This window comes from Grus americana, chromosome 18 (genome assembly GCF_028858705.1).
Source record: "Grus americana isolate bGruAme1 chromosome 18, bGruAme1.mat, whole genome shotgun sequence".
NCBI classification, from domain to species: Eukaryota; Metazoa; Chordata; class Aves; order Gruiformes; family Gruidae; genus Grus; species Grus americana.
Genome location: NC_072869.1, coordinates 2,984,879 through 3,011,732, shown reverse-complemented (window position 1 = coordinate 3,011,732; position 26,854 = coordinate 2,984,879). Strand labels below are relative to the sequence as shown.

Genomic DNA, 26,854 nt, shown 5'->3' with positions numbered 1-26,854 from the left:
TCAATATAGTTTGATTTTGAAACAGGGATGTCAGATGGAAAACAGGGTTGTGGAGCAGGAAAAAGTTTAAAAACAAACAAACAACAAAATCAGGGAGTCAGTGCCTTGTATTTCAAAAACCGGTTTCTGAGCAACTGCTACAGTTGGATGTTTGCTGCTTGGGTAATCACCATGAGCTGGTTTTAAAATGAAGCCTTGATAAAGCAGAGCCACAGAAACATCTGAGACTTGGGCAACACAATTATTTTTGTATCTTGACTGTTGCAACCGTATTGGTCAACCTTCCTTTCAGCTAGCTGCCCACAATGGCTATTTAATTAGCAGAGGTGGAAGAAACAAACAGTTCTTGTCCTCTACTGCAGCGTGAAAACCTTTGGTGGCCTTTAGAGCAGGCATGGCTGAGCACAGCGATGGCCATGGCTGGAAGACCAGGGCAAGCTGCTACCCTGGCTGGAATAGCTTTTGTGTGTTGGTGAAGCCCAGGCTCATACGAGTGCTTAGAAATCTCAGGATCTGTGCTCTGGCCGATTGGGGCCTCTTGGGCTTTGGGCATGAGATAGGACCTGAGGTGCTGTGTGTGGAAATCGTGGGTCTTTCTGGTAAAGAAATAGCTAAACTGTGGTTTTCAGGAACACAGCTTTGGAAAGAGACAGTAGTTTGGGGCTGAATTCCTTCTTGGGATCTGGGTATGTCACACCTGGGGAAAACAGCCTGGCAGACACAGCAGAGAGTCACGCCAGACACCAGAAGGATAGTTCTTGCTCTGATGCATGCGTTTGTTGGGGAGAACATATCAGGAGTTGGCTTCCCTCTCCTGACAATTCTGTGACTGCAGTAACTCTGCTTCGTGTGCAGTAACCATCGACAGTAACAATCTCAACTCAGTCACTAACTCTAAAACCAGTCCCGAGAGTGGCTATCTGAGAGTGAATATTTTTCAATGCAGAGGACTTTCCATGACAGATGTTGGTTTGCGTTCTCCACCTGGGTGTACATACTCAAACCTTAACGAGGAAATGGAGGTGAAGCTGGTGGACAACCAGCCACTGTGCCTAGAGGGGCCTCTCCCAGCCACTGTGTCCTGTGCGTTGCCATTCGACGTGAGGAGGGCTAGGTACCCTTTGATAGCTTTTAGGCTTTTCCCTGGCTCAGTGTTTAAATTCCAGCTAGGCTCTTCCCTCTGTCAGATAAAAGCCTGCTCCTACTGATACATCTGCTATTTGAATCACATCTGCTACAGGAAAAGAAGGGTCTTGGCAGAGGCTAAATCTGTTAAATATCCTTCACTGGTATTCATGATAACCAGGAGCCCGTTTGAAGGACTAGAGCCTTCAGGGGAAAAATAGGCAGGAGGGAACAGGCAAAATGTGAATGTCTGATAAGGAGAGCAAGCATTTCTCATAGTAGGGAAACCATCTTTTGAGTGTGAAAGGAGTTGGGAGAGGTGGCACGTGCACGTTTGCTTTGCTGTTATCTATTCTGTTACCTTTACCAAGTGGTATCAGGATCATCGAGGAGGAAGAAGGAGCTGCAGCTCAACCTTTAGGGACTTTAATAGCATGAGCTGTCAGGCACTAACAGCCGGTCCCGGCTGCTCTAGGCTCTCCAGACAATAAATGCCGCCATCTGGTGCCCTCAGTCCGGCTGCTCACATCGTTCGTGCTGGTACTGCATCAGTACGCAGCGATGCTTCTCCCTGGTACTTGTTAAATGGAGAGAGCAGTCTTTGCTTACTCTTTGGATTATCCACTGGATCACCTGCACCTCCACTGGCTTTCAGCACTGATGTAGGAAAAAACACTGACTTCAGAGAGAGTCGAGTAGTCCTGCTAATAAAATGCTATAGAAAGGAATGTGGAATTTATACCTTGTAAGTCATCAAAGCAAGAGGAGAATGCTTCTTGTTTATGTCAGGACAGATAAGTTGGGTTTTTTTCCTCTTATACAGTGGGAAAATGAGGAGAAAGTGGAGAGCCGGACTGTATATGTCAGAGGCCAGTCTGAATTTGGAGAACCCTGATCAGAACATCCAGACACCAGAGAAGTCATCGCTTCAAAGCATTTTTTTTTTATATAATGATTCTTGTATTGAATATAAAAATGTGGGAAAGAAAAATCAATGGACAGAACATATTCGTGACAGTCACCAGCAGTGGCTTGTCTTTCTAAACTGACTAGACAGATACTAACCTAGTGTGTGGAGGGGGTACCCAGTGGAAGAGTGCAAGCCATGTGCATACAAGAAGTTTCATTGCACTGGGTTTAGGTACAGGCATCAGGAAAGATGCATCGAGACCTCAGGAGCCATCTGCTGGCGCTTACATCAGTCAGGGTGACAGGAGGACAGGAGCAGTTGTGTCTGACTCCACAGCCGGTCTGAACGCCACCAAAGTTTTGAAAGCTTTGCTTCTACTACTTTTTCCTTTTCAGTTTTCAATGGTGACCTCGAGCCAGATCCTGCCATTTAACAAACTGTTGTTTGTGAGCAGCCCTTTCAGAAGTGCTTGCCAAGGTCAGGGAAGAGCTTGCAACCCAATGCTGCGTTTCCTTGTAAATTGGATTAATGCTCCTTATCTTGTCCTGACTCTGGCAAACATCCCACTTCCCTGACATCACGCTTACCCTGGTAATGGATTATCTCACTGGAGGCTCTCAGGAATTGGTTTGACTTGCTGCTCATGGAAATGGTATAGGCTGGTTGATCTCCATGTCCCTTTGGGGTGCACACCAGACTCTTTAAAGTCTTGGAGTCCCTTCAGCTGAGAACCTCAAGACCTGCACCACAGAGAGCAAAGGGGTTAAAACTGGAGGGGAGGGGAATGCAAACTTCTACCTTCCCCTTAACTCTTGGCTACAGCACTAATTGTAATTCCTCTGCAATTGTCTAAAGATCAAAGAGCGTTCCAACATGAGAGATGAGAACACGTAACATTGCGAGAAGGAGCCTGGGAGCGTGCTGAGGTCTGGACAGACAGGGGAATGTCTCGTTCCTGCACAGACCACAGGAGCAGCTCTGCTTAGTGAGGCTGTGGAGGGATAACACTGGGAGAGACAGGCTCACTGCCCAAGCTCCTAGCACGTAAGTCTCATGACCTGGGTGACTTTCTCCCCTTTCACGCTAGAGGAGACAAGGAGGGGCTTTGAGGAGAAATGGCACAAAACATTGGTATAATAAATACATTCATAGCAGAAACAATTTGGTTCTTGTTCAAGCAGGGAGGCATCTACACTGTCCATGGGACTGTGGTGTACGCAGAGCCAAGGTAACTGTAGCCATTGCTAGCCATAGCCTCCGAGTTCATGTGGCTGCAGCTTCATGACTTCTTTAGCAAACCATACTGAATCAGTCCTCTTGTGACTGGCTTAAACCTTGTTTGAGTAATTAAACTGCTGATCCCCTTTACTGGAGCAAACTGTGCAAACGCCTCATGAGCTTGGCTTCATCCTTAGCCCAGAAAGTGCTTTTATCCTCGTTCTGCTGGGGGAAGCAGAGATAGAGCAAGGAGACGCTGGAAATCAGTAGCAGAGCAGGAAACTATATTGTATTCCTGCGGCGCACAGCACATGCCAAGCAAGCCTTAGCTGACGTTTCAAAGACCTATTGTTTTTAAAGTGGGTTCCTTCCATCTGGGAAAATGTTCTATTATCTTGGGGGGAGGGAGGTAGAAACTTGCATCAGAAATCGCTTTGTTCTGTAGCCAGTTTGTTAGATGTCGGTCCAGACATTGTTTGGATGTCAGTCCAGACCAAGAATAGTGGATCTGACCGACTGCATGATGTGTTTACTTTGCTACCTGCTTCCAGAGACCAGCACATAAGCAAATGGCTGTTTTGAATACTTTTATGTGTGCGTTTAGCTTGCGACAGAACTGTGTCACAGATGATGCTCACAGAGGGAGCTCTCCCCAGACTGCTTCTATGTTAAAAGCATGGGAACTGAGGATTTTTTTTCAATGGGGGTATTTACATTCTATTACAAAACAAACACTGGTAGTATTTCACATGGGTTCCTGGAAAAGAAGGCAACAGTAGCTGCGTACTATCTCATTGCTCTTTAATTCAGTTTGCGTCAGAGAGATCTTAAAGTCAGGAATCACATTTGCAGATGCTTGGGCAGTCCATGAACTGCTTAAGCCACCCAGAGGTTGTATGAATGAGCAATGCAAAGCAAAGATGGTTTGCATCCCAGCTGCAGGAGGCAAAGACCTGCTGCTCTCCCATCTCCTTCCTTCTCCCTGGAGGACTGAGTCTCACAAGGTCGTCTTTTCTGTGGTTCAGATCCTGTTTTCTATCTTCTAGTACTTGTGTGGCAGTCTATCGCTCTGTTTCCCACTGTGTTAACTCCTGTCCTCACTCAGAGTTGGAGAGTCCTTGAAGTCCTTCAGACTTGTGCAAAGACACCTAAGCAAGGAGTTTCCAACAAATATTGTCAGGAGGGTGCTTAGAAACTTCTTGCCTCACTGCTGAGGTGCAGGTTAATTGCTGTTCTAGACACAGCTCCTTAGGTCAGAAGAAAGCAAGAACACGGAGTTCAAGTTAAGCATGGCCAGGTGGCAGGCAGAACACCATTATCTGTGTTATAATTTAATCAGGATATCATGACTTTTTCAAAGTGTCATTGAGCCCATCCTTAAGCAAACACAGGAAAGCTATGTGACATACCTGCAATAATGACGGCACCCGGGCTGGCCATACTGCCTCCCTCATGCTGCTGAGCTGTTTAGCATTCACTCAGGAGTCAAAATGTTCCCGACGTTGCCTGTTGGGTGTTGGAAGTCTTCCAGCTGGGAACCACGCTGGGTGTGTGAAGGGCTGTGTTGCAAGAGGCACATCTTGCAGATGTAAATGGATTCCCCAACTGGCCTATCTTTAAGATCTGGACACTTGAGGGCATTTTTTTTCTTGGCTCTTGGTTACTCTGCTTTAGGTCTTACCAGTCATTTTCTTCTTCAAAGTAACATATGGAAATGATTTGAGATCTGCTGCTCAAAGCAAATTCATTCTGCACTGAGGACCATTTCACACAGCTGCTTGCCCAGATGATGTGCAGCAAGACCAAAGCCAGCTTCCACGCACCATCTTTCAGGGTCCAGAGTGGTTTTTAGGCCATGGCACAGCTCACAATGGGGTTAGAGCAGGAAGCTCAAGTGCTGTCTTCCAGACTGTATGGGTTTTTTATCATATCAATTCCTCACTCTGTTCCTTTATCACCTTTTACGTGGCAAAATTACAGATGTTGATACCAGATTTATTTACACTGTAGCTCATCCAGAGGCTCAGGCTACCTGGCAAACGTTGTGTGGCAAATACCCTTTTTCTCTCCTTGCGTGCAGGTATACTGAAATGTCACACTGAAAGCAGTCAAGTTCATACAGTCAGCTCCAGAGTTTGGCCTGGAACCTAGAAGCCCTCAGTCTATTGTTAAACAGGAATACATTTTTTTTTTTTTTCTGTCTTTTGGTTTCTAATCTATGGATTTTCCTATGAAGCACTCTATAGTCTCAGTGAGACATGGTGTGCAGCAGCAATAGGCTGCTATGCTAGTTAAAGCTTAAACAAAATACAGGAAGATATGCTCAAAGGACACAGCATGAACTCTACCTTTTGATATCGTCACGGTCCACATTGAGCTCACAGGTTTTAGTTCCACTTTCTGATTGCCAGCCAATGTCGATTTTAGCGCTGTTGGGGGTAATGGCAGCTTCTTTTGGTAGAAGAAACCTTTCTGTACCGTTAAGCCTTCTTCATTCCCCCCACCCCGAGGCAGTGCACATGCAGCAGTCCCGCTGACCCAGTGTCGCGTGTCGGACTGTGCCTTTTTGGACCCTGCCTGTACATTAAGGATGATAGATTTGCATGATTTAACATGTAAAACTGGGGACACACACACACACACAAACGTTAGCTGCTTCAATTTGATGCTTGTTCGATTCATTTGCTTTCAATCCCAGTGGCTTGTCTGTGATGGTGGTAGCTCATGATACCAAGTTGGGATGGTACCTGCAGTAGGAAACCCTGCTGTTGTAACTGTGGTGCCACACAGCAGATACCCACAGGCACTGTTAATTTTGCTGCCACTAAGGTACCTCTCAGGAAGCTGGTTTTGTTCTATGCACGCTCTTATTTCTCATCTTGGCTCACACAACTTTTTTTCCTCTGAGCTCCCCAATCACTGCCCCACTGCTATTCCTGGCAGAGCACGGTTGCTCGTGGAGGTATTTTTTTCTCGCCTAGTGATCTATGACTTTTTTTTCATTTTCCTTTCAGATAGATCCAGCGACTCCTCAGCCACTTTCGTTTCCAGCTGCTCTTCACACCCCTGTAACACTGCTCCTTGTGCCCTCTCCCCATGCCAACCTCCCTGTTCCATGCAAAGCCTTCTTACCTGGGCTACCTTGCCCTGGATCTCCTTCCCCTCAGCTAACTGCTCTGCCAGCATGCTCTTATTTACTTCCTCGGTGAATGCTGCAATGCTTTATGCTTGCAGGATAATAGTCAGTCAGTCTCTCTGTGGGCTTTATATGATTGCACGATGGTAAGCAGAAAAGAAAGCCTTGACTTCTTTCCTTCCCAGTGACCATTCTTAGCTTCTATTACTGTTGATCGCCATGTTGATAAATAGCACTATAAAAATTAGAGTAATAGATTTAGTCTTTGTAAGAACTTCTGGGAAGCTTTGTTAAAAAGCAAACAAATTATCTTCCCACTTGGGATATTTCAGATGCTTTCTACAGACAAATTTATTGGTCTTTTGCGAGACTAGGAATACGTATCCTACATGACTTAATGCAGAATGGAGGTGAGCCAAATGCCTAAGAATGATGAGGTGGCATTATTGTTCTGTTGATGAAGGGATTGTGATGATCCTGAAGGGGGATGCTGGTTTTAATCATGAAAATAGTGCTTTTCACTCCTCCTTATGAGGCTGAAGCAGGAGTGGCTAAATACATAACCTAACAGTAGAGTACTTTGCAAAAATGCGTGGACATACTGGACCAGGTTCTCCAAGGGAGTTAGGCGGCCAGCTCTTCTTAACTTGCAAGGACCTAAATATCTTTGGATATTTTCTTCCAGAATCTGCCTAGAGATATCGTACTTCAGGCAGTGTTTCTTGGTTTAAAAATGAGGCTGCTAAAATCCAGGAAGTCCTATCTGCAGCTTCTGCATGTCCGTGCTGTGACACGATGATTCACAGCCTCTGCCTAGGGAGTCAAGTCCTCTCATCCATGCTCAGGCTCCGCCAGTATTTACCAGTCTGGGAAACTGCGTGTCCCACCACTAAGGACCCACAAGGGTTACCATCACTGAAATCACCACCATGCTAACCTTGGTCCTTGCCATTGGGGTTTCAGCCAGGACTGGCTTCTAGATTTGTCTAAAAAATGAATCAAATGGTGCTTCAGGACAGCCTCTGCTACAGGATAGGAGATGAAACTGAATTAGAAAAATGGTTCTATGGAGTTCTTATTGCATGTAACTAGAAACAGCCAGTGCAGTTCTCCACCTCACCCCTCTTCACGGTGACTTGCTGGCTGTACCGCGCTGTCTCTTATGCTTGCATTGGTATATTCTGCTGGCAGACCGGGAAGCTCTCCTCTGCTCGTCAGCAGCCACAGCCTCAGGCAACAGATTGCTTCATGAGAAACTCTAATGCATAAAATTGTTTGAAACGAAAATTGTGGGAATAGTGCTGATGGTAATGCAAGTTATTTACTCAGGAATGTTTATTATTTAATTAGACAGTTAAGACCGGGGTTTGACTGTAATTCAGACCAGACCAAATGGAATAGGGCTTCCTTTGTAATTTCTTTGACGTCTGTAACAGTGTAAGAATGAACACATGAATATGTACGAAGCATGATTTAACTTTCCAAGATAAATCAGTGCTGACTCAGGCTGAGGGAGCCGCACACAGTTAACAAGAGGGACCTCAGGTTGGCATCACGAGGCTCCTGCTGAAAGCCTGTCCTGTTCCCTTCACTGCACTCCTGCCTTGCCGTCTGATCTCTCTGGCTCCAGAGCTTGGGAAAGGATTGCATCAAGAGCACGCTGTACAACAGTATACTTGTTTTCTTAACAAAGAGAAGTTGCAGAACAGGTTTTACTTAGGAGTCTGATCTTTGTTCCAGATGGGATCTATACCAAAACAGCACTGGGACTTGTCCAAACAAGGAGGATTGAGATGTGACAATAGCAGCCAGCTTGCAAAAAGGGAAGATAAAAAGAAAAAAAAAAAGTGTGTAGGGGGGAATGCACACAACTTTTTTCCAGTGTTCAGAAACTTCTCATGGTTTTCGGTTACAGAAAGAAATACTGTGTTACCAGATAAGCAGATAGATTTGGTACTTACTAATACTGTACTCTGACAGTATTTCACAAATATTAATGATTCCTTACAATTCGTGTTGAGATGGAATTGATTTTTTTTTTTTGGGGGGGGGGAAAAGCTCCCGCTTTTGGCTTAGTGTCAGAAAATCCTGGACCCTGGCTTCTAATTAACCCATAACAGACAGAAGCCATCAAACATTTAAAGAATGTGAACTTACGGGCTACCTTTGGTCTGTCATAAATGCAGACCTAAGACCTAGACCTAAGCCTGGTATCTTTTGTTTCTTTAACGTGAAAAATAGCAAATGAGAAACTCCATGGCAGACAGTTCCTGATGGCTTGGTGTATCGTTACAAAAGCACCGAGAGCTTCTAATCTCGAAATACACATTGAACACTAGTTACCGGAATCATTTGGTTTTTATGTCATGCGATTCTCCCAAATGAGTGAAGGCCCGGTGAATTTTGGTTGAAACACTCCCGCAGCAGTTTTAGCATCGAGTTGTAAGCTGAGCTGTCCTCCCAGCTGTACCTCAGGGAGCAGCACCCGGGTCCATTCCTGGCTTCTCCCCGCCAGCGCAGCCGAGATCTGCAGTCACTTCTGACAGGCCGGCAGCGCGCAAAGCGAGGGGATTCAAAGACCCGTGGAATAGTCCTGCACGCGGATTTTAATTCGATTATAGCGAAATCTTTGCCACACTTGAGTACGATTTATCTCCCCCCTGGCAGTCCCTGATCTCCTCACGCGGCGGTCCCAAGGCCGAGGCCCACCCGCAGCTCGGTGACACTTAACGAACGGCTCGCACGGCAGGCCGGGCCGCCTGTCACCGTTAAGGCCACCGGGCAGGATTTCGGTAAGGCTACAGCTGTCAGTCACTCGGGGCAAGGCCCGCGCAGGCGAGAGGCAGCGCGGGTTTTCTCCGGCCGCCCTCCGCTACCGGAGCGGGCGGGTATCCTCCGCCGGAGAAGGGAGCCCGCTCCATCCGCTTCCCCAGCCGAACCGCGGGGCCGCAGCGGCCCCCGGGGAAGAGGGGGGGGCGCTCGGCCCGGCGCGGGTGCCCGCTCCCCTCAGCGCTGCGGCCGTTCTCTCCCCGCCAGCCTTAAAGGCGCAGGCGGCGCTCAGCGAGCCGCCCCCTTCCCGGCGCTACGATCGCCCCGTTGGAGCAGCGGCGCCCTGCGCTGCCCCTTTAAGGTTACCGCGGCGACGGGTCTGGGTGAGAGCGAGGCGCATTGACGTCACGGCGGGCGGTGATTGGCCGGGCCAGTTGGTTTCCGGTGGGAGCCGCCGCCGCTCCTGCTGCTGCTGTCGCCGAGGCCGCGGCCGGGCCGGGACGGGCGGGGGGCGGTGAGGGCCCGGCGGAGCCGCCCGTGCCAGGTGAGCGGCGGTGCCCTGCCCGGCGGGACAGCCCCTGAGGGGGCGGCGAGGCCGGACCAGGTCGGGCGGGAAGAGCGCGGAGCGGGAGGCCTGCGGCCTTGGGGGCGGGGGCCGGCCCTGCTGAGGGGAGCGGCCCGGTGCCGGCAGCTCCCGGGCCTGCTCGGGGGGGGCAGTATCCCCTTTCCTGCCTCGGCTGGAGGCCCCGCGTGGGAGGCGGGAGAGGCCGCGTTGCGCGGGGCCTCCGCGGGCTGTGCCGGGCGTCGCCTCCAGGCGCTGGGCACGGAAGCGGTCAGACGCTGAAACGATCCCCCGGCCCGACACGGGGCTGGGGGGTTTGTTTCCCACCCCCCCGGGAACGTCTTGTCGTTACTTTCGCCTTGGTGCTGCCGTGGGGCTGCCCGCCCGCACCGCTGGGCAGTGGCGGCGGCGCCTGCAGGGAGCGACGAGCAGCCCCGGCCCCGCGGTGAGGGGCGGGCTCGGCCTGGTAGGGCAGCCCCGGGGCGGGCAGGCCGGGCCCACGCGTTTCGCGGCAGCCTGAGTGCGGCCGAGCGTCAGGGGGCTCTGGGAACCTTCGGGTTTGCAATATACAGGAAAAAAAACCCTTGTAAAAATGTCGGAGTGTTCATTATTTCTTTGGTATTTTCTGCAGTGGTTTTGCTCTTGTCACGAGCAGCCGTGGCCCACGTCTGTTGTCTGTCAGCAGTGCGATGCTTTTTCCATAGATTGTAATTTGTAAGCTGTCATGGAGCCACCGAGTTTCTCTGAGGCTGTTAATTAGGACTGACCTTCACTGTGTGAGTTGTCAAAACAAAAGAAGTAACTGGAGAACTTTAAGGCACTTTTTCAGTCCATGTGAAGTCCGTACTTGGTGTTTATGCAATACGTAATACATCCGTCTGTGCGTACTTATGCAGGGATTAACTGTGACAAGAATGAAACCTGTTTGAAGTGTTAGCAATTTCCTATTAACTCTCATCCTCCTGTAATCTCTGGTAGCATAATTCAAGGGGACGCAGTGTTATATTGCCTATGTGGCCTGTGTTTCTTAATCTGTTGCCTCAGTAGGATAAAATGCATATAATATGACTGTACTGCTTGGCTTTCTCAAAATTGTTTTGTCTGAATCCATTTTTTCCCTTTCAAAAGCTGATCTTGGAATCAACGTATCTTACTGCATATTCATAAGCCGTTGCCACTGTCCCTGTATCAGGTAACTTTCTTTATATTTCATCAAAAAAGCCTTGAGAAATTATTTCCTATTTCTTTAGCTGTCTCAGTGTTAATTGCTTTATGAAAAAAATGATATGTTTTTATATATATATGTAAAAATATATTCTAAAATGGTCCTATAACCTGAAAGGGAGGAAGAACCTGCTTAAGAACATTTTTGAAAGTGTAGCTGCTGGCACTGTAATTTTAATGTTTTCTGAAAACCTGGTGTCGTAACAGATGTGTTTAACAAAGTACTCTTGATTATTTACAGTTGAAGAAATATTTTTGGGTTTGCAGTGTATTCACGGAGATAGTTATGAAGTATGGACCACTTTAGAGAGCAGCTTTTTAGGAGTAACGATCCTAGTTCCATAACTTCCGTTAGTGGACTCTGCCTTGGCATTTGGCGAACTGGCTTCAACCTTAAGATGTTTTACTTCCTAATGCTTTTCATACTTGCCTCTCGGATTCCCAGCTTCCTCCCACCTATCTCCTGGTCATTATCCACATGACCCCATACAGACCGTGCAGCTCTGAAGTGAGCCTCCAATCCTACCAAATGCCGGGTTAATCAGTAGAAAGTTTAGGTGGGAGCTTCCCTGACTTTCTTGAGCTGTTAACGCTTTTCCAGCTCTAGCAAATGCTTTTCCTTTTCTGCCTGTGGCTGTAGAGTACCCAGATTTTTTATTTCTTTCCAGGTGCTAAATAAATTCATAGCTTTTTCTTTCATGGTTTAGCTTAGTTACTAGTCTTAGAGATAAAGGTAGTTTTATGCTGTGATATCACTAAGATGATAATGCAGTATAACTTTCTTCTAGGCAGCAATATGTGCCTGACTATAGTGGGCAGCAGCATCTTCGTTTCCACTATTATTTCACCTTGTCTTTCTCTTATCTTCAGCAATGGCAGCTTCTAGCAGCAGCAGCAGCGAGGAGGAGCGTAGTCTTCGGGAATGTGAACTTTACGTCCAAAAACACAACATTCAGCAACTTCTGAAGGATTGCATTGTACAGTTATGCACAGTGAGACCTGAAAGACCTATGGGATTCCTCAGAGAATACTTCGAAAGATTGGAGAAGGTAAAAATACATAGTGGGAGCGAAGGAGAGTGGAACAACCTACGTTTACATCATCTCTTTGTGATTTAGAGGCTGAGCTTCAGATTTGACTGGTATTCATGTTGGTTGTTTGAAATTGGAACTGATGCTTTTGGAAGACAAATCCTATTTTCCAGTAGTTTATGCCTGTTGATCATGGTGTAAAAGCATCTCTGTCATAACAAAGCACACAGGGCAGAACAAAAGCTGAGACTTACTCAGCTGGGATGCAGATGTAATCCCAATCTAATGTTTACTCATAGAAGCTAATAGATAGCATCAATGATTGTGTCTGTAGTTAGATGATAACTGTGGCATTTGACCTTGGTTAGATGCTGGCAGTAGGCATTTGGTTTCTTCTATTGAGATAAATGGTTTACAATAATTTGGGTACAGCACAGTAGTAGTAGGCCAGTGGTAGTTATCCAGGCCTGTTTGAAGTCAAATGGAAGATTTTGTGTTCCTAATCTCTAGGAGAGCAAGCCTGTTTCTGCCTTCTCTTGGGAGGCTGGTGTTTTGCTTTGTTGTTCCTCTTGTGTTTGTCCTCAAGGTCTCTTTGGTGGTGGTGGTGTTGTTGGAAGCAGTCTGGGATCTTGGGAATGGAAAGCATTTTGTCATCTTGGTGCTCATATTTGAAACCGTGCTTTCACATTCTTTTGAACTGTTCGTTTTATATAATATCTAAGCAGATAGGAATAGAAAACGAGAGGTTTCAAAAGCTAACGCAGAGGACAGGCTAGATACAACTCCATTCAGAATACATTGTTAGTGAATAATGTAGCTGTGACCTTGTGCAGCAGTCATTTGCAGATGCTGCTTTTGGTACTTGTTGTATATGGGAGGTATATCTTTTTCTTATTATTTTAATTCTAGTTAGTTACTAATTGCTGATGTAAAGAAGAAAGAAATTAACACTAGAGATTGTAAATATATATAGTGGAAATTGTCTTTTAATGGAAGTGTTCGAGGTAGATACGAGAAAATGACCAAATGCTGCAAACTAATCTCCTGTAACTCACAATGTATGTGAGGAACATTTTGCTTATTAAATGAACAAGAACTCTGTAATATGTCTGACTTTTTGTGTGTGTGGTTGCATCTTGAGTACATTCTCTGTCAGAGAGAATACCAGCAGCAAACCAGGTAGTAATCAGGCTCTTAAAAAATCCATTGTCCTTCCCTGCTACTGTGCCTCCTTCCCCACCTTGGATTCTTGAGTTTCTAAGTATTGATAGATAGATAATTTTTAAAACATCACAGCAAGTGTTGATATACTAAACTTTACAAAGTAACCTGCACTGCTGCACTTAGAATAAACTGTAAACCGATCCATACATAGGGTTATAAACCAGGAATATTTGGATGCTTTGGTGTAATGGACTTAGGGTCAACATGGAGTATTTAAGATTAAAGGAAACTTAATTTGCTTCTAGCAAGACAAGAAGTCTAGCTCTGAACTTAATAACATGTATTCTGGAGTTGAATGACTCTTGATTTTATTGTGGTGTGAATAGGCTGTCTATGTACTCAGTCAGCCTACAAGGAAGCTGAAAATAAAACTGGCTAGGTAATGGTTTTTTCCCCTTAAATTACTCTTACAATTTTGGTCAGGGTCTTTTATTATGCATTGTGTTGCCATGGGTTATGCATGCCCTCTAGTACAGCTATAGCTACAAGTGAAACCATAGCATTTTTCTTCTGGCCTTCTTGAATTTAAAAATTGCTACAGCTTTCTCTAACTAATTTCACCATTCAGTCTAATGGTTTGGTCTTAATTTAACCAGGTAATGTGGTACCTTAACAGCTATCAAATAACAGAACAGTGAACATCCTGTACTACGTTAGCAAACTCCTCTGACATCCATGTCTGGGAAGCACAAAATGCTAAGTACTATTATTAACCAGCTCTAACCCAGTACTTAGCTCTGGTAGAGCAAAAATGTTCGAAACGGAATCTGCTTCACCTTCCAGAAGTAATGTCTGTTACATCTTTCATAAAGCAGAGCAACTTTTCAATGTACTTTCTAAATCTGTTCATCTGTTAGACTGGATGAAATTGAGGTTGAGATACAGTATTTTTTTTTTTTTAAAGATTGAATTTTGAAGGAACACCATTTAAAACTGAAGCGAGGTTGCTATTTTCTCTCTAGTTATCCTGACAAGTCATCTCTTCCACAGTGCGCAAACACAGAGCTGATTCACTGTCATGTTATTAAAATACGTTAGAGACTATTTAAATATGCTTTCGAATTTATGTTCAGAAACATTAAAATTACTGCCTCTGAGATTGCTGTAGCTGCTGTAGGAATTCAGGTGTCCTCTTCTGAGTTATGAAAGTTGTTACATGAATGTAATTACTGCACATTGATTGTATAAATGTTTTTATTTTATCTGTTTGTGGTATACTAAGGCCTCTGTTCTTTTTGCTGTGCAAATAACACTAATACATATTAAAAGCTAATAGCCATCCAATGCTGTGCTTGGCTGTGTAATGTAGTTTGAGCTATGGAAATTTAATGTGGAGATCGTTATTACAGCCTGCTAGTCTTGGATATTGGACATGGCTGTCAACTGGAATAAGTGCACATTTGAAATATTGTGTGTAATGCAGTGATGTGCACATTTGGCTTTTGGGAAAGCTGGAATTATGAAGTGCGACTGATACCTAGTCACTGTGCCTCCTCCCCACCGCCGACCCTGCCTCCACAGATGCATACCTGACTATTTTCCTGTTTTCCTAAGTGTTTCTGTTGCAAAACATGGTAGTTTAGAAAGATATACTGTGCAGTTGTGACTTTATGGCAGAGCTTTTAACACTGCTTTTCTAGCTTCTGAGTTTTTGGGGTTTTTTTAAAATATGTGGAGAGCTGATATAAATGAAATACTAATTAGCCAGAAGTAGTTGAGGCTGTTTCTGGTGTAATGACAATTACCAGGTGCCACACTATACAGTGTAAAACATAATTCTGAAATTGTGAAGGTTGTCTGCGGTAGCTGATAGACTTAAATATGAGTATGTGAAGTCTCATCACTTTAATATTTCTTACTTGTCATAATTTAAATGGGCTTAATAACTATTTCTTACTTGTCAGGAAAGATAAAATTTATAGTTAGGGGTCACTGACACTGAAAACTTTCAACTGCTTCATCAGCTGAAAGACCAGGATCAACACTTGGATGGAATAAATAGACTATTACTAAACCTTTTTAAAATCCTGGTAATGGTTATACTGATCACTATAGAGTAAAATGAGTGCCTTTGTCTGTTATGTGTATAATTTGAGTAGCTTCTAAACCCAAACAAATACATTTTCTCACTCATAAACACTGGCTAAATTCTGAGGTAACTGAAAATAACAACTGCCACTCTTTCCTAGTGTGATTTTTCTCTCATCTGGTGGTGTAATATATGTGGTTTAGTATCAGAAATTATAAAAGGTGTCTTTTAAAAAGATGAATACATGAAAAGCTACTGCTATGAAAACAATGAGATTTTTTGCACGTCACTTACTCCATGGCACAGTGTTGCCTTGCGATGTGTGGTGTGAATATATGGAGATCCGTCTCATTTGGGGATAATCTTCCTCTGGATGAGTGTAACAGACTATTTAGGATAGCTGGTATATTTTAAGGTAATGGATTATCTTACCCACCTGTAACTTGTTTCTGTGTCCATGCCCTACCTTAACATACTTCTTAATATAGTAACGTTAAATCTTGGATCAGACAGAAATTGCCAGCTGTATTTTTTCTCTTAGTGCAGTTTCCTTGTTCCTTGAGTGGGCCATTACCCTGATGGGTCTCTTGTTGAACAGTGTTTTGATACACAGCTCCCTTGCTAAATGCTGCTAAAGTGGTTCTATCCCTGAAAGTTACAGGATCTTTATATTTTCTGTGATACTGGAAAAAATACAACAGCTAGTGTTTGCTTATTTCAAAAGTGTCAAGGTTTTTTATGGGTTAAGTGTTCTGTATATGAACTAACAGTATGTTTCTGAGGTTGGTGGTGTTGCCCACTTTGTTGGAGAGGCAGTTTAAACTGAACACTTACTACTGCTCAAGCTATTTTTAACTTCATCTCAGTTGAGACTTGTCTCTCAAATCAGAAGATAGAAACAAGGTTTTAAATATGTTTTGCTCCCATCATTTTGAAATGTGGCACTATTTTATCAATGGGCAAAAAGCAGGAAGTGAAATGTAATTCGATGGGTCAGTGCTTGCTCTGTGGCTATCCGAGAGGTGTAAAATATAAAAACTCCCTGTAATGGTTATCTGATGTCCCTTTCCTCAAAGCGTTGTTGTTATACATAGCCTGTGTGCACCTCCGGAGGGGAGCGTGGCAGCCAAGCAGCAAGCTGCCCAGCTGGGCAGGGGACGGTTTGATCAAGGACACTGGGACAAACCCAGCTTTAAAAGTGCTGGGAGCTCTCAGAGAACAGATGACTCCTTGTTCTTTCGAGGCATGTTCTGAAATCCTGTTTCCTTAATGCTGGGAAAGTCATTTTGAGCTGTTATGATACAAATGCTCTGGCTCCAAGGTTGGCTTTTTTGTTTCGTTTTTAACTTGATTTTAGTTGATTAAGGTGAATCGTCTGGTACATAAAAGAATCAAATTTCCGTGTGTCCAATTAGTTAGACTTTGTTTTATTGTAAGCATTCTGGTCTTCTACAATATCACTACAACACAGCACAACAGGTAGCTGAGGGACATAAGGAAAATGTGTAACGTCATGCAAAGTTAACAAATCTGTGTTTTGCAAAAATAAAACCAAACCTACTGTTTGGCCTCTAGCATCCTTCCTCCAGCTCTTTTGTAAGCAGTGTTCATATTTCTTTCTCCTAAAATAACTGTTGGTTATTGAGTATCGAGTTGGTCCATGACTTGACCTTGTTTCAAAAGCTTCTCATGTAACACGGATTTCTGAGGAATTGCTCTTCTGTCTTTCAAATCAAAAAAGACTTAACACCTCACAGCTGAGGGGAAGAACTGCTGGGTTTACACTTGAGAAAAATGTCTTTAGCATTTGCAGAATGTCTTCATTGCCTGTTGAATACACTAGTGGAAAGTAGAATCAACTTGTTTATGCTTCTTAATTGATTAAACTATTAGTGTAACTTACTAAAATAAACACCATTGTGATACGAATGTTATGAATGAAAGGCGTATCTGCCATCTACTTAGAAAGGCCTTTGATCGTGGTTGCTGTAGTCTCCTGTTTGCCTTAATGTCAGAGTAATAGTACACAGGAAGCTCCCTTGCACTGGCAGACTAAATTGGAATATGATATATAACGACTTTTTTCTTTATTGGATTATGTGACACAAACATGTCCTCCTTCCTGTTTAGGAGGAAACAAAACAGTTGTTGAATCAACAGAAGTCTGGTTCTCGCTCAGACTCACGGGAGGATGAAATCTCTCCTCCTCCTCCTATGAACCCTGTGGTCAAGGGACGAAGAAGGCGTGGGGCCATCAGTGCAGAAGTTTATACAGAAGAGGATGCTGCATCTTATGTTAGAAAGGTGCTCTAACTTTCAAACATTGCTATAATTTGCATCTACAATCCAAGAGTTTACCTAAGACCACCTTCTCTCAGTGTGTTAGGTAACACTAAGCTCCTGTAGCCTGTTAAGTCTTGTGATAACTGTAAAAAGCAGACCTGTGTGTATAGCTGTTTAATTGGAGGTTAGAATAAACTGTCATGCAGTTAAACCATTTGTGCATAATTTAGACTTGTCCCCTTTGAAGTAATATATATTTATATATTATATATATAAAAAAAGTGCTTCCAGTTACTCAACAGTTGCAACAATATTACATTTACCCTAATGGCAGAGCAGACTTGCTGCTATTCATAGGAAAATGCAAGTTGAACAGATACTTGTATTCTTGCAAAAAAAGTATAAACTTAGCATGGAATGATGCTTTTACATTTGCATAAAATAATGCAAGATTTTATTTACCTTCTGCACAAACTGGCTGTGAACATTGACTGTATTTGGGTTTAGATCTATAGTGCTTGAAAGAAACTGGAAAAACTCAGCCAGTGTATTGTAGCAATTTAAATAATTTATTTACCCTGGGGAATGCAGAAACTTCTATTGAAAAAAAATTAATCGGTTACTTTTTCTGATTATTTCCTAGGTTATTCCAAAAGATTATAAGACTATGGCTGCTTTGGCAAAAGCAATTGAGAAGAATGTGCTGTTTGCCCATCTTGACGATAATGAAAGAAGGTAGGAATAAATCTTTGTAGTCTTAAAGAAAACTTCTTAAAGTGCAGGCTTCGGAAGAGCTAAATGTGTCCTAATGTACCAAGCTGCACAGCCTCTTGACAACAGTCAGTGTAACCATACAGAGGTTGTAGGAAAAGTATTGGCGAGTTGAAGGTACAGATCTATGATTGCATGCGTGGCAGTTGTCCAAGCAGTTGTCTAATTTTGATATCCTTTTCTTCAGTGACATCTTTGATGCAATGTTCCCCGTCACTTACATTGCAGGAGAGACTGTCATACAGCAAGGCAAGTGACAATCTTTACATTGATGAAAAAGTTGGGGATGGTGAGCAGGCTCTGGCCTAGTGCTCTTAGTTTTGGGGTTTTTTTTCGAAAATAACATGGTCTGGATGCAGTGACCCTTTATTGCTATGTTATCTGAAGCACAGCTCGTGCTAAGGTGAGGACTGGAGTAATTGTAGGAAGGTGTGGTTTTCCTGCATGTGTTATCTATTGGAAAGATTGTCATTTGATGGCTCTGTAGAATACATTATGTCAGTTTATGGATCTGGTACGCCTTTCCAGTAATCCCGGAAATGCTGTTGATCTCCTGCATACCAGTAGATGTCCTCTTTCACGGGACTGAGAGGAGTCTGAAATTGGCAAAATGTGACATGTCACCCTGTAAGCTGTGCAAAATTTGTCTCTGCCAACCTTATTAGATTCTAATCATCAAAGTTGGCAGAGATGCCAGTTCTGTGAGACATGAATGCTTGCATAGCTTTACTCTCATTTTAGTGTATATTCATTTTTTTTTTCTTTTTTAGGTGATGAAGGTGATAACTTCTATGTTGTTGATCAAGGAGAAATGGATGTAAGCATTACTGGTAGTTTACTAATGACATGTTCATCCCTAACAGAGGAATAGCCTGGTCTATTTTACAGGTCCTTGCTTTAGCAGCTTTTCTCCTAGTGAGTTCTTAGATATAAAGCTTATTTTGCTTTGGAGCCTCTTTGCTCCTTAATGGCTCAGTCTGGCTGCACAGACTGAGTTGTCTTGAGTTTCAAAATGAATGATTTGGAAACCAACAATGCTAGTGCTTTACAAGTGCAGGGTGGAGTCTAGCTGAGGTGTGGGACAGGCTTTAAGAATGACCAGACTTTTTGTTTTCCAGTCCAACTAATCCATAGCTTTCTCTGACAGAAACTTTCTTAAGATTTTATTTCCTTTCAAGGGGTCTCAGGAGTCTACGTGTGTAGTCTCTGTGCATGTGATGTAGAGGAGAGTCCCCTTGTCAATGAAAGTAAAAATTGTGGCTAGGACTGGGGTTGGATGTGAGTGCTGATGAAACCCTGAAGTGGTCAACTCTGTACAGATGTGAGAATTTCCCTTTACTATAGAGGAAATGCGGGGTCCCAGGAGCTTCGTGTTGTCTCTGACCAGCTCACAAGACACTGTGGGCCTTGGCTCATCACCGTGCACTGCCTTTCAGGTTTATGTGAACAGTGAGTGGGCGACCAGCGTTGGTGAGGGTGGAAGCTTTGGAGAACTTGCCCTTATATATGGAACTCCCCGTGCCGCAACTGTCAAAGCGAAGACGAATGTGAAGTTGTGGGGCATTGATAGAGATAGCTACAGAAGGATCCTGATGGCAAGTATTTTTCTAGCTGATGTGTGGCTTATGCCATTGACTCAGGTAGCTGTTTGCTGACCTGGAATTATGCTTTTGGTTTTACTATTCACTCATAGTGGTCATTTGACCTTCTATCTGTGCCTGTCCTTTGCTGAAGTTACTTATTCAAAATCCTGTTATCTCTTCTGTAATCAGAAAGCTGATCGCTCAGCATGCATCTGTCGGGCATGGGGCAAGGGGGAATCTTGCATTAGTGAACAAAACGATATCAATGCAATATTAAACTGGACTAAAAATGTGATACCTACTGGTTAACTTGCCAGTTTTGATTCTGCTCTCTATTTAGCTTGCTGTTTGTAAGTAGTGTATGTCAACTGCAGCTGTAACTAAGTAATATTTGTGAATTTTGGTAAAGTTATACAGTAAGAATGCATTTAGGAAACATTAAGGCTGCAATAAATGCTAAGGACTTTATGAAGATTGCTGAACTCTGCAATATCACTGAAATAATGAAATTTGAAAACACTTAATCTTGTGGGTTTGGGGTCTGTGAGACAGGATGTGGTATGTTTGGTTAAATACATTTTTGTCTGAAGTTTTATTTGAAACCTCATGTAAAACATGAAGTAGAAAGAAAACTTACTTTGTGTGGGGATTTGTTTGGTTGGTTTTTGTAGGGGAGTACTTTGAGAAAGAGGAAGATGTATGAGGAATTCCTTAGTAAAGTATCTATATTGGGTAAGTGAGAAGATTTTTGTTCTGAAGTGGAATAAATTGCCATATTGTAATAAAGCTGTTACCCAGCATTATTGTGATTACAGGCTGTTGTGGTAATCCGTTAAAACTGACTGCAAAGCCTGTACTGCTTTTCTGCATCATTCCAAAATAATTCTAATTCAGGTCTCGATACCTGATGCATAAATGTCACCAGAAATAGGTTGACCTCTGGATAAAGACAGAGCAAAGAGTAAAAAGTATAACTTATACCTTGAAAAGATACTCTGTTAATGAATTATTAACTCTATAGAATCTCTGGACAAGTGGGAGCGTCTCACTGTAGCTGATGCATTGGAACCGGTACAGTTTGAGGATGGGCAAAAGATTGTGGTCCAGGGAGAGCCAGGAGATGAGTTCTTCATTATCTTGGAGGTAAGGTCAAAATTAAAAGCTCAGAACTTTACTTTTTTTTTTAAACATGGTTTATTCTGTCCCTAAGTAGACGCTGGGAGAAAAATGAAATGTAAGAATGTACTTGTAGAAAATTCCTAAAGAAATATAATCTTGCAGGACATGCAGAAGCTTATATTTAGTTTTGCTGTTTGTACAAATGGTGCTTCCAGGAAAAAAGTAATGAGTTTCTGGCTGAAACCAGTTTCTCTTTCAGAAGAGTAGAAGCCTGTTCTAGATAGCTAGTAAAGTCTTGCTGATGGTATCACTGTCTTCTGTGTGGGTTTTTTGTTTGTTTTGGGTTTTTTGTTTGGTTTTTTTTGCTAGTCATACTGTAACATTGTTACTGTTACAAGGAAAAACAGGAAGAAGTCATACATAAATACCCAAGACATTTTATACTTAAAAGGGAGGACCAGCTGTTTTTAGAGCAGTCCAGCGAACTATGCAAGGACTGTGAAGTGGGTTTTAGACTGAAACGTTGTAACAGTTACTTCTGCAAAGCAGGTGATTCCTTGTGGAATTCAGTGTTTCAAGTGATGCTGGAAATTCCAATTGTTTAATTGTTGTGATTTATTAAAGGGCACAGCTGCAGTGTTACAGCGTCGATCAGAAAATGAAGAATTTGTTGAAGTGGGCAGACTGGCACCTTCTGATTATTTTGGTGAGTTACACAGTGACAACTATGATTACATACACCACTGTCTCCATTTTACCTGTGCAGTGTGGATGACTGCTGTGGATGATAGCGATGGGATGAATTTGCTTAATTACTGGCTTGGCTAACTCTTGTGGTTTCACTCACTGTCAGGTGAGTATCAGAGTCACTTGGCATTCAGGTGTGTGTGCATCTCACAGAAATGTGATGGTTCTAGAGTACTTTAATTTAGAAGGGGCCAGGTGGTGATTTGGTCTGACCTCCCTACCCTGAGCAGAGCTGACTTGGAAATTGCATCATATTGCTCAGGCTGTGTCCATTTGAGTCTCTTGTGTCTCCAGGGATGGAGATCCCACAACCTCTCTGGGCAATTTCTTTCACTGTTTAACCAGCCTTGTTGTGAAGAATTTTTTTCTTCGTGCCTGACAAGAATTTCCTGTTCTGCACCTTATGGCTTTCTCTCTCTCTTTCACCATGCAGAGAGCAGCCTAGTTTTTTGTCTTTATAATCACTCATTACATAGCTGAAGACAGCAATAAGATTCCCTCCTTAGTCGCCTTTTCTCCAGGTCAGACTAACGCAGCTCTTCTAGCATCTCTACGTCCTGTGCTGCAGTCCCATAACCATCTGGGTGGCACTGCTGGACTTGCTCCACTTTGTTAGCGTCTTGTACTGGGGACCCCAAAATTGTGTGGTACTCTGGACGTAGTCTCCCAAGTGCAGATCGGAGTCTTTTCTCCTTCTGTTGAAGGTGTTCTTACTCGGCTAAAAGTTACATGGCATATAAGTTGCTTTGACTTGAAAAAGCTTGTGTGTGCTGGCAAAAAAAAAAAAAAAGAGTTCAGATCCTATTATAAATACTTACAAAGCCTTTGAAATAATCTTCACATGGAACTAATCACTTGTCCAGTGGATGTTGATTTATTTTGGATCACAAATGAGGACCGGGATATGTATGCTTATGGAGTGTTCTTGGAGTATAATGTAATAGTATATAACAAGATATTCCTGGTGGCCTTATTTTGGGTTCAGAAGAAAACTAGCTTGCAGTTCTGAAATAAAGCAACCTATTCAGAACCTACTATTTAATCTTTAAATACTTCCACCTCTCTGTCTCTCAAAAAAAATAAAAAAGCCTATCTTTTTTCTTATGTTTATGGTAGGTCCTCTCTCCTTACTACTCTGTCTAAGCAGTCCTCTTGCGAAAGCCTTCTGGTTGTCTGTTCAGTTTTTCAGCTTCATAGATGATGTAATCAACAAATACTGTGGTGCGAGGCCTGAAGTGGGATGTACTCGAGGGTGCACTAATAGTACTGGATCTGACCAAAGGTCTGCTTAGCTCTGTATCTAGTACTAGGTTTTTGTTCTGTATATGTCGTTTCAGTCTCTTCTGATTTTTTCCCTTGATGTGTACTCTGGAGTTTCCCACTCTTAAACTAAATGTTATCCTACCATTGTGTTCAGGTGCTGCAGACCTGTCCCCCAAGGGTTTAACTCTCCCTTAGAACCTACTTACTCTTTTGCAAGCCTGTGTTTTGGAGGCTAGTGAGTTTGAGTTTTAATTGGGCACAGAGGAAAAGTTTTTTCTCATTTCTTTTGAATAACCCTTTTGATAACGCAGGCAAATTTATTCTCTGAGGAGCACCGAGTTCTTCCCTCGGTCCTGAACATGGAGATAACCAGCCCAACACCTTAAAAACAAACAAACCCAAAGGTTGATGCTGTGGTTTTTCACGCTTGTTGCTAGGAATGTTAGGGGTAGCTGTTGTCACCAATGGAAACAGGCTTGTTTAAAACTTCATTTCCAAATATGTTGTTTAGCCGTCATAACAGTTATTTCAAACAATCTTTTGGCGTGTTTGTGCATAACTTATGAAATGGGAATCCGATGGGACTTCAAGATTCTCATCTTCCACAGCCCCATGGCAAATTCAGATTCTTGATTCTGGCTTGCTGTGGGTCAGAGGCTTCTGTGTGCTAATATTTTTTTTTTACTTCGATACTGTGGTCATCTTGTCCTGAGTTTTCTAGAAATATTAGAATTGAACAGTAGCATACCTTACATATTAGAAAAATAATTACTTGTTGACTGGGAAAATTACATGGTTAATTGAAACATCACCTTTTCTCAAATACAACCAATGTTGAAAATTCTTTAGGCCTTCTTCAGTGACACTTGAATGCAGACGGGTGTTTTAATAAAACAATCAAGTAGTTTTTTTTTAAACTGCCTTCACAGTTGGTTCTAATGTAACTACATAGATACTTGTTCTGATCAGTGTTATAAAACCTGAATTACCTTCTGTTCCATTCCTGCAGCAGTTTGAAATACAACAGGGTAATTTCTTCAGCTCTTTTGCATGTTGATTTTTAACACTGTTCACGCTTTCCTGTTGCCCTAGGTGAAATAGCTCTGTTGATGAACCGTCCCCGTGCTGCCACAGTTGTTGCTCGTGGCCTGTTGAAATGTGTAAAGCTTGATCGACCCCGATTTGAACGTGTCCTGGGTCCGTGCTCGGATATTCTCAAGCGAAACATCCAGCAGTACAACAGTTTTGTATCGCTGTCTGTCTGAAACCTTCCTCCCTATCCAAAACATGCTTCACGAATGCAGACTGCTTTATTACCCTTGTGCAGAGCCACATTGCCACTGGCATTTGCAGCTTCCTGTCTGTTTAAAAAAAAAAAAAAAAAAAAAAGGCTTATCATGGCACTATTTTTAATTTAGAGCATATTAGTTCTGTGCTCTCTGTCCCATTAAATTAATAGAAAAAGTTCTATGGAGACGTTTGCTGTTACGGCTTCTGTCTGTGCAACAGTGTCCAACTCAGGCAAACGCAGCCTTGCTTCGGCGAGGGAGAGATCTCCCGGCACCATGCCACTTGCCATAGAGTAAGGAGGTGACAGTGTGTGGGGGATTTTTTTAAAGGTGTTTCTCAAATTGTTGGACAGATTTTTAAGGCTGTGGTCATAATCTGCTGTATTTCTTTCCAAATGAGAACTGCCCTTGTAATTGAGCTTCTTGGGGCTCGGGGTTTTCTTTTTTTAATTTTCTGGGTACTGTAATCCTGGGTTCAATCGTGAGGCATCAGCTGCTAAGAAAGCCACAGTTGGAATTTAACAGTATAATTGTTCCTGTGTCTGCTGGTTTAAGATTGCTTAGTTATGTTTTTGTCAAGTGTAAATCAAAGCTTTCAAGGTTAATAGTTCTGGTGAACTACTGCAGTTGTTACTTAATTTGCTGACTTGCCGCAACTGATTTTTTTTCTTGTTCTTTCTTCAGCGATAGATACGCCATTTAAAACTCTTTCTGTTCAAAGTGGCAAGAACCAAATGTTACATTCAATGCCTAACTTTGGTCTCTAGTACATAGATTGGTGTAAGAATGGTGCAGCTGTCTGGCTGTTAGTAATGTTCAAGTACTTAGATTGGTGTAGAAATTGGAAGCAAATATTTTATTTTCCCTGTGACTTTTGCTTGCTTTGTATTCCTCAGTTGACTTTTTAAAAAATGATCATAAGTTCAGGTGACCCTTTGTTACCAGGGAAAATAAATGTTGAGTATTTATGGCCAGCATCAGTTGCAGGTGGCAAGATTGCTGGTCTGCATAGATGCCATTATTGTTGTTAGAGAATGTGAGGCAGAAAAAGTGAATGTTTTAACTTTCCTGCAACACACAGTTATTTTAAGTTTTTATCAGTCAATTCATGGTTTTTAAAATGGTTAATTATAAAGCTAGTTTAAATACAAAAGGTGCATTCTCTTTCCTTGCTTATACATGACACACATTTCATACTCACTCTTTTTTCCAATATGTTGCGGAGTCTTAAATGTATTTCAGTATTTACCAGCTTTGTGTTCCATTATTCTGTGCGCACCAATACTTCCCAAAAGTTTATACTGAATTCCACGGTTCAATAATGGTAGGCAATTTTTAAGGTTTCCTTTAAACTGTAATTTATATAAAGTAGCGTAGGTTTGTATTTGGGAGTGACAGCAAGCAGTTTTGCATTTGTTGTGCAACTACTTCTAACGATGGAGCCCTCATTTTATTTCCTTTCTGAGGTGATACGGATTCAAATTCAACAGACTTTCTCCCAGGCACGAGGTAATCAGAAAGAGTCTGCTAATTGATACAGAATAATACTGAGCGTGTCAAGCCTTTACAAAAGGTTTCAGGGTATTTCTGAACCTGAAATTCCAATAATGGGATTTAAATGCTTGTGGTTTGAGTTATCTAATCAGAAGATGTTGAGTAGAGGATTTCTGCCAGAGTCCTTAAGGAGTAAGCAAATGCTACCTTTTTTCTTTTTTTTTTTTTTTTGTAAAACTGTTTTCTTAAGTTTTGACTCTATCCAAGTTTTTTCTTCATACGTGTTCTGTGTGTTACTTTAAAGCACCAAAAACTGTGTAAACTAGTTAGAGCTCCACAAAAAATGCACATTTTTTTTATACAAGGCTTTCTAATCGAGTTTCACTACTGCATCTTTTTAGCTTGCTGTTTACTCCCTTTTGTAGTTTTACCTACAAGATTTTAAGATAAATCAGCTAAGTCTGAGTTAAATATTAATCACAGTTAGAGCTTTACCTTTGTGTGCAATTTAAATATGTTTGAAACCACAATTGGCATAGTTTTGCCTTAGCTAACATTCAGGGCTTTAGAAGTAATATTTTGCTAGTCCACCTTTAGCGAATTTATGAAGTCTATTGCCCTAGAAAGCTATAGTCAACCAGAGGACCATTTTTGTATTGTTACCTGACTATATAAGTCTGATTTACTGTATGTGCTAATATATTATATTCCTTTTGTTATAGATTGTCCTAATGGCAGGTAAAGCAATAAAATGATTTAAATTCTTAAATGCAATCCGTCTCTTTTTTTTCTCCCATCCCTGTGTTGTGTTTTCTTCTGGCCTTAGTTTCTACCACCTCATTAATAATGTATCCTCTAAGAAGCTTAATGGCTTAGCTTTGTGTTAACTCTGGAGGCTTGAGCTCACATCCTAGCGCACAGCACAACTGAACCTTCCCTGCAGGAGAGCTTGGTCTCCACAAGCCAACCTGTGCCTGGGACCTGGGAACTTCTCTGGAGTTGTGGCATTGGGTGCACGTGGCTTTTGAGGTAAGAAGGTACCTGCGTCTTGCTTGAGTATCTCTTAGCAACTCCTGC

General features: G+C 42.6%; 1 protein-coding gene across 6 annotated transcripts; it reads left to right on the top strand.

The window, feature by feature from the left end:
- The first annotated feature begins 9,567 nt into the window (after nt 1-9,567).
- Nucleotides 9,568-26,546, top strand: PRKAR1A (protein kinase cAMP-dependent type I regulatory subunit alpha). Of its 6 annotated transcripts, none has more exons than XM_054847039.1 (13): nt 9,568-9,702; nt 10,352-10,496; nt 10,849-10,912; nt 11,815-11,993; nt 17,359-17,532; nt 18,155-18,246; nt 18,470-18,531; nt 19,053-19,099; nt 19,719-19,877; nt 20,537-20,597; nt 20,887-21,008; nt 21,609-21,690; nt 24,087-26,546. In XM_054847039.1, the coding sequence occupies exons 4-13, from the start codon at nt 11,817-11,819 to the stop codon at nt 24,257-24,259; spliced, it is 1,149 nt and encodes a 382-aa protein (XP_054703014.1). In that variant the 5' UTR covers nt 9,568-9,702; nt 10,352-10,496; nt 10,849-10,912; nt 11,815-11,816; the 3' UTR covers nt 24,260-26,546. The 6 variants fall into 6 exon arrangements, with proteins under 6 accessions (XP_054703014.1, XP_054703013.1, XP_054703018.1 ...); XM_054847043.1 differs by lacking the exon at nt 9,568-9,702 and adding an exon at nt 9,761-10,165; XM_054847040.1 differs by lacking the exon at nt 9,568-9,702 and adding an exon at nt 9,840-10,186.
- Nucleotides 26,547-26,854: the final 308 nt, after the last annotated feature.

What these genes read in the sequence shown, in the direction of transcription:
- PRKAR1A (XM_054847039.1), top strand. Translation starts at nt 11,817, where the DNA reads ATGGCAGCTTCTAGCAGCAGCAGCAGCGAGGAGGAGCGTAGTCTTCGG. An exon ending in CTTGACGATAATGAAAGAAG is followed by an intron (nt 18,247 to 18,469) that starts GTAGGAATAAAT and finishes CCTTTTCTTCAG; the next exon opens with TGACATCTTTGATGCAATGT. An exon ending in AGAGACTGTCATACAGCAAG is followed by an intron (nt 18,532 to 19,052) that starts GCAAGTGACAAT and finishes TTTCTTTTTTAG; the next exon opens with GTGATGAAGGTGATAACTTC.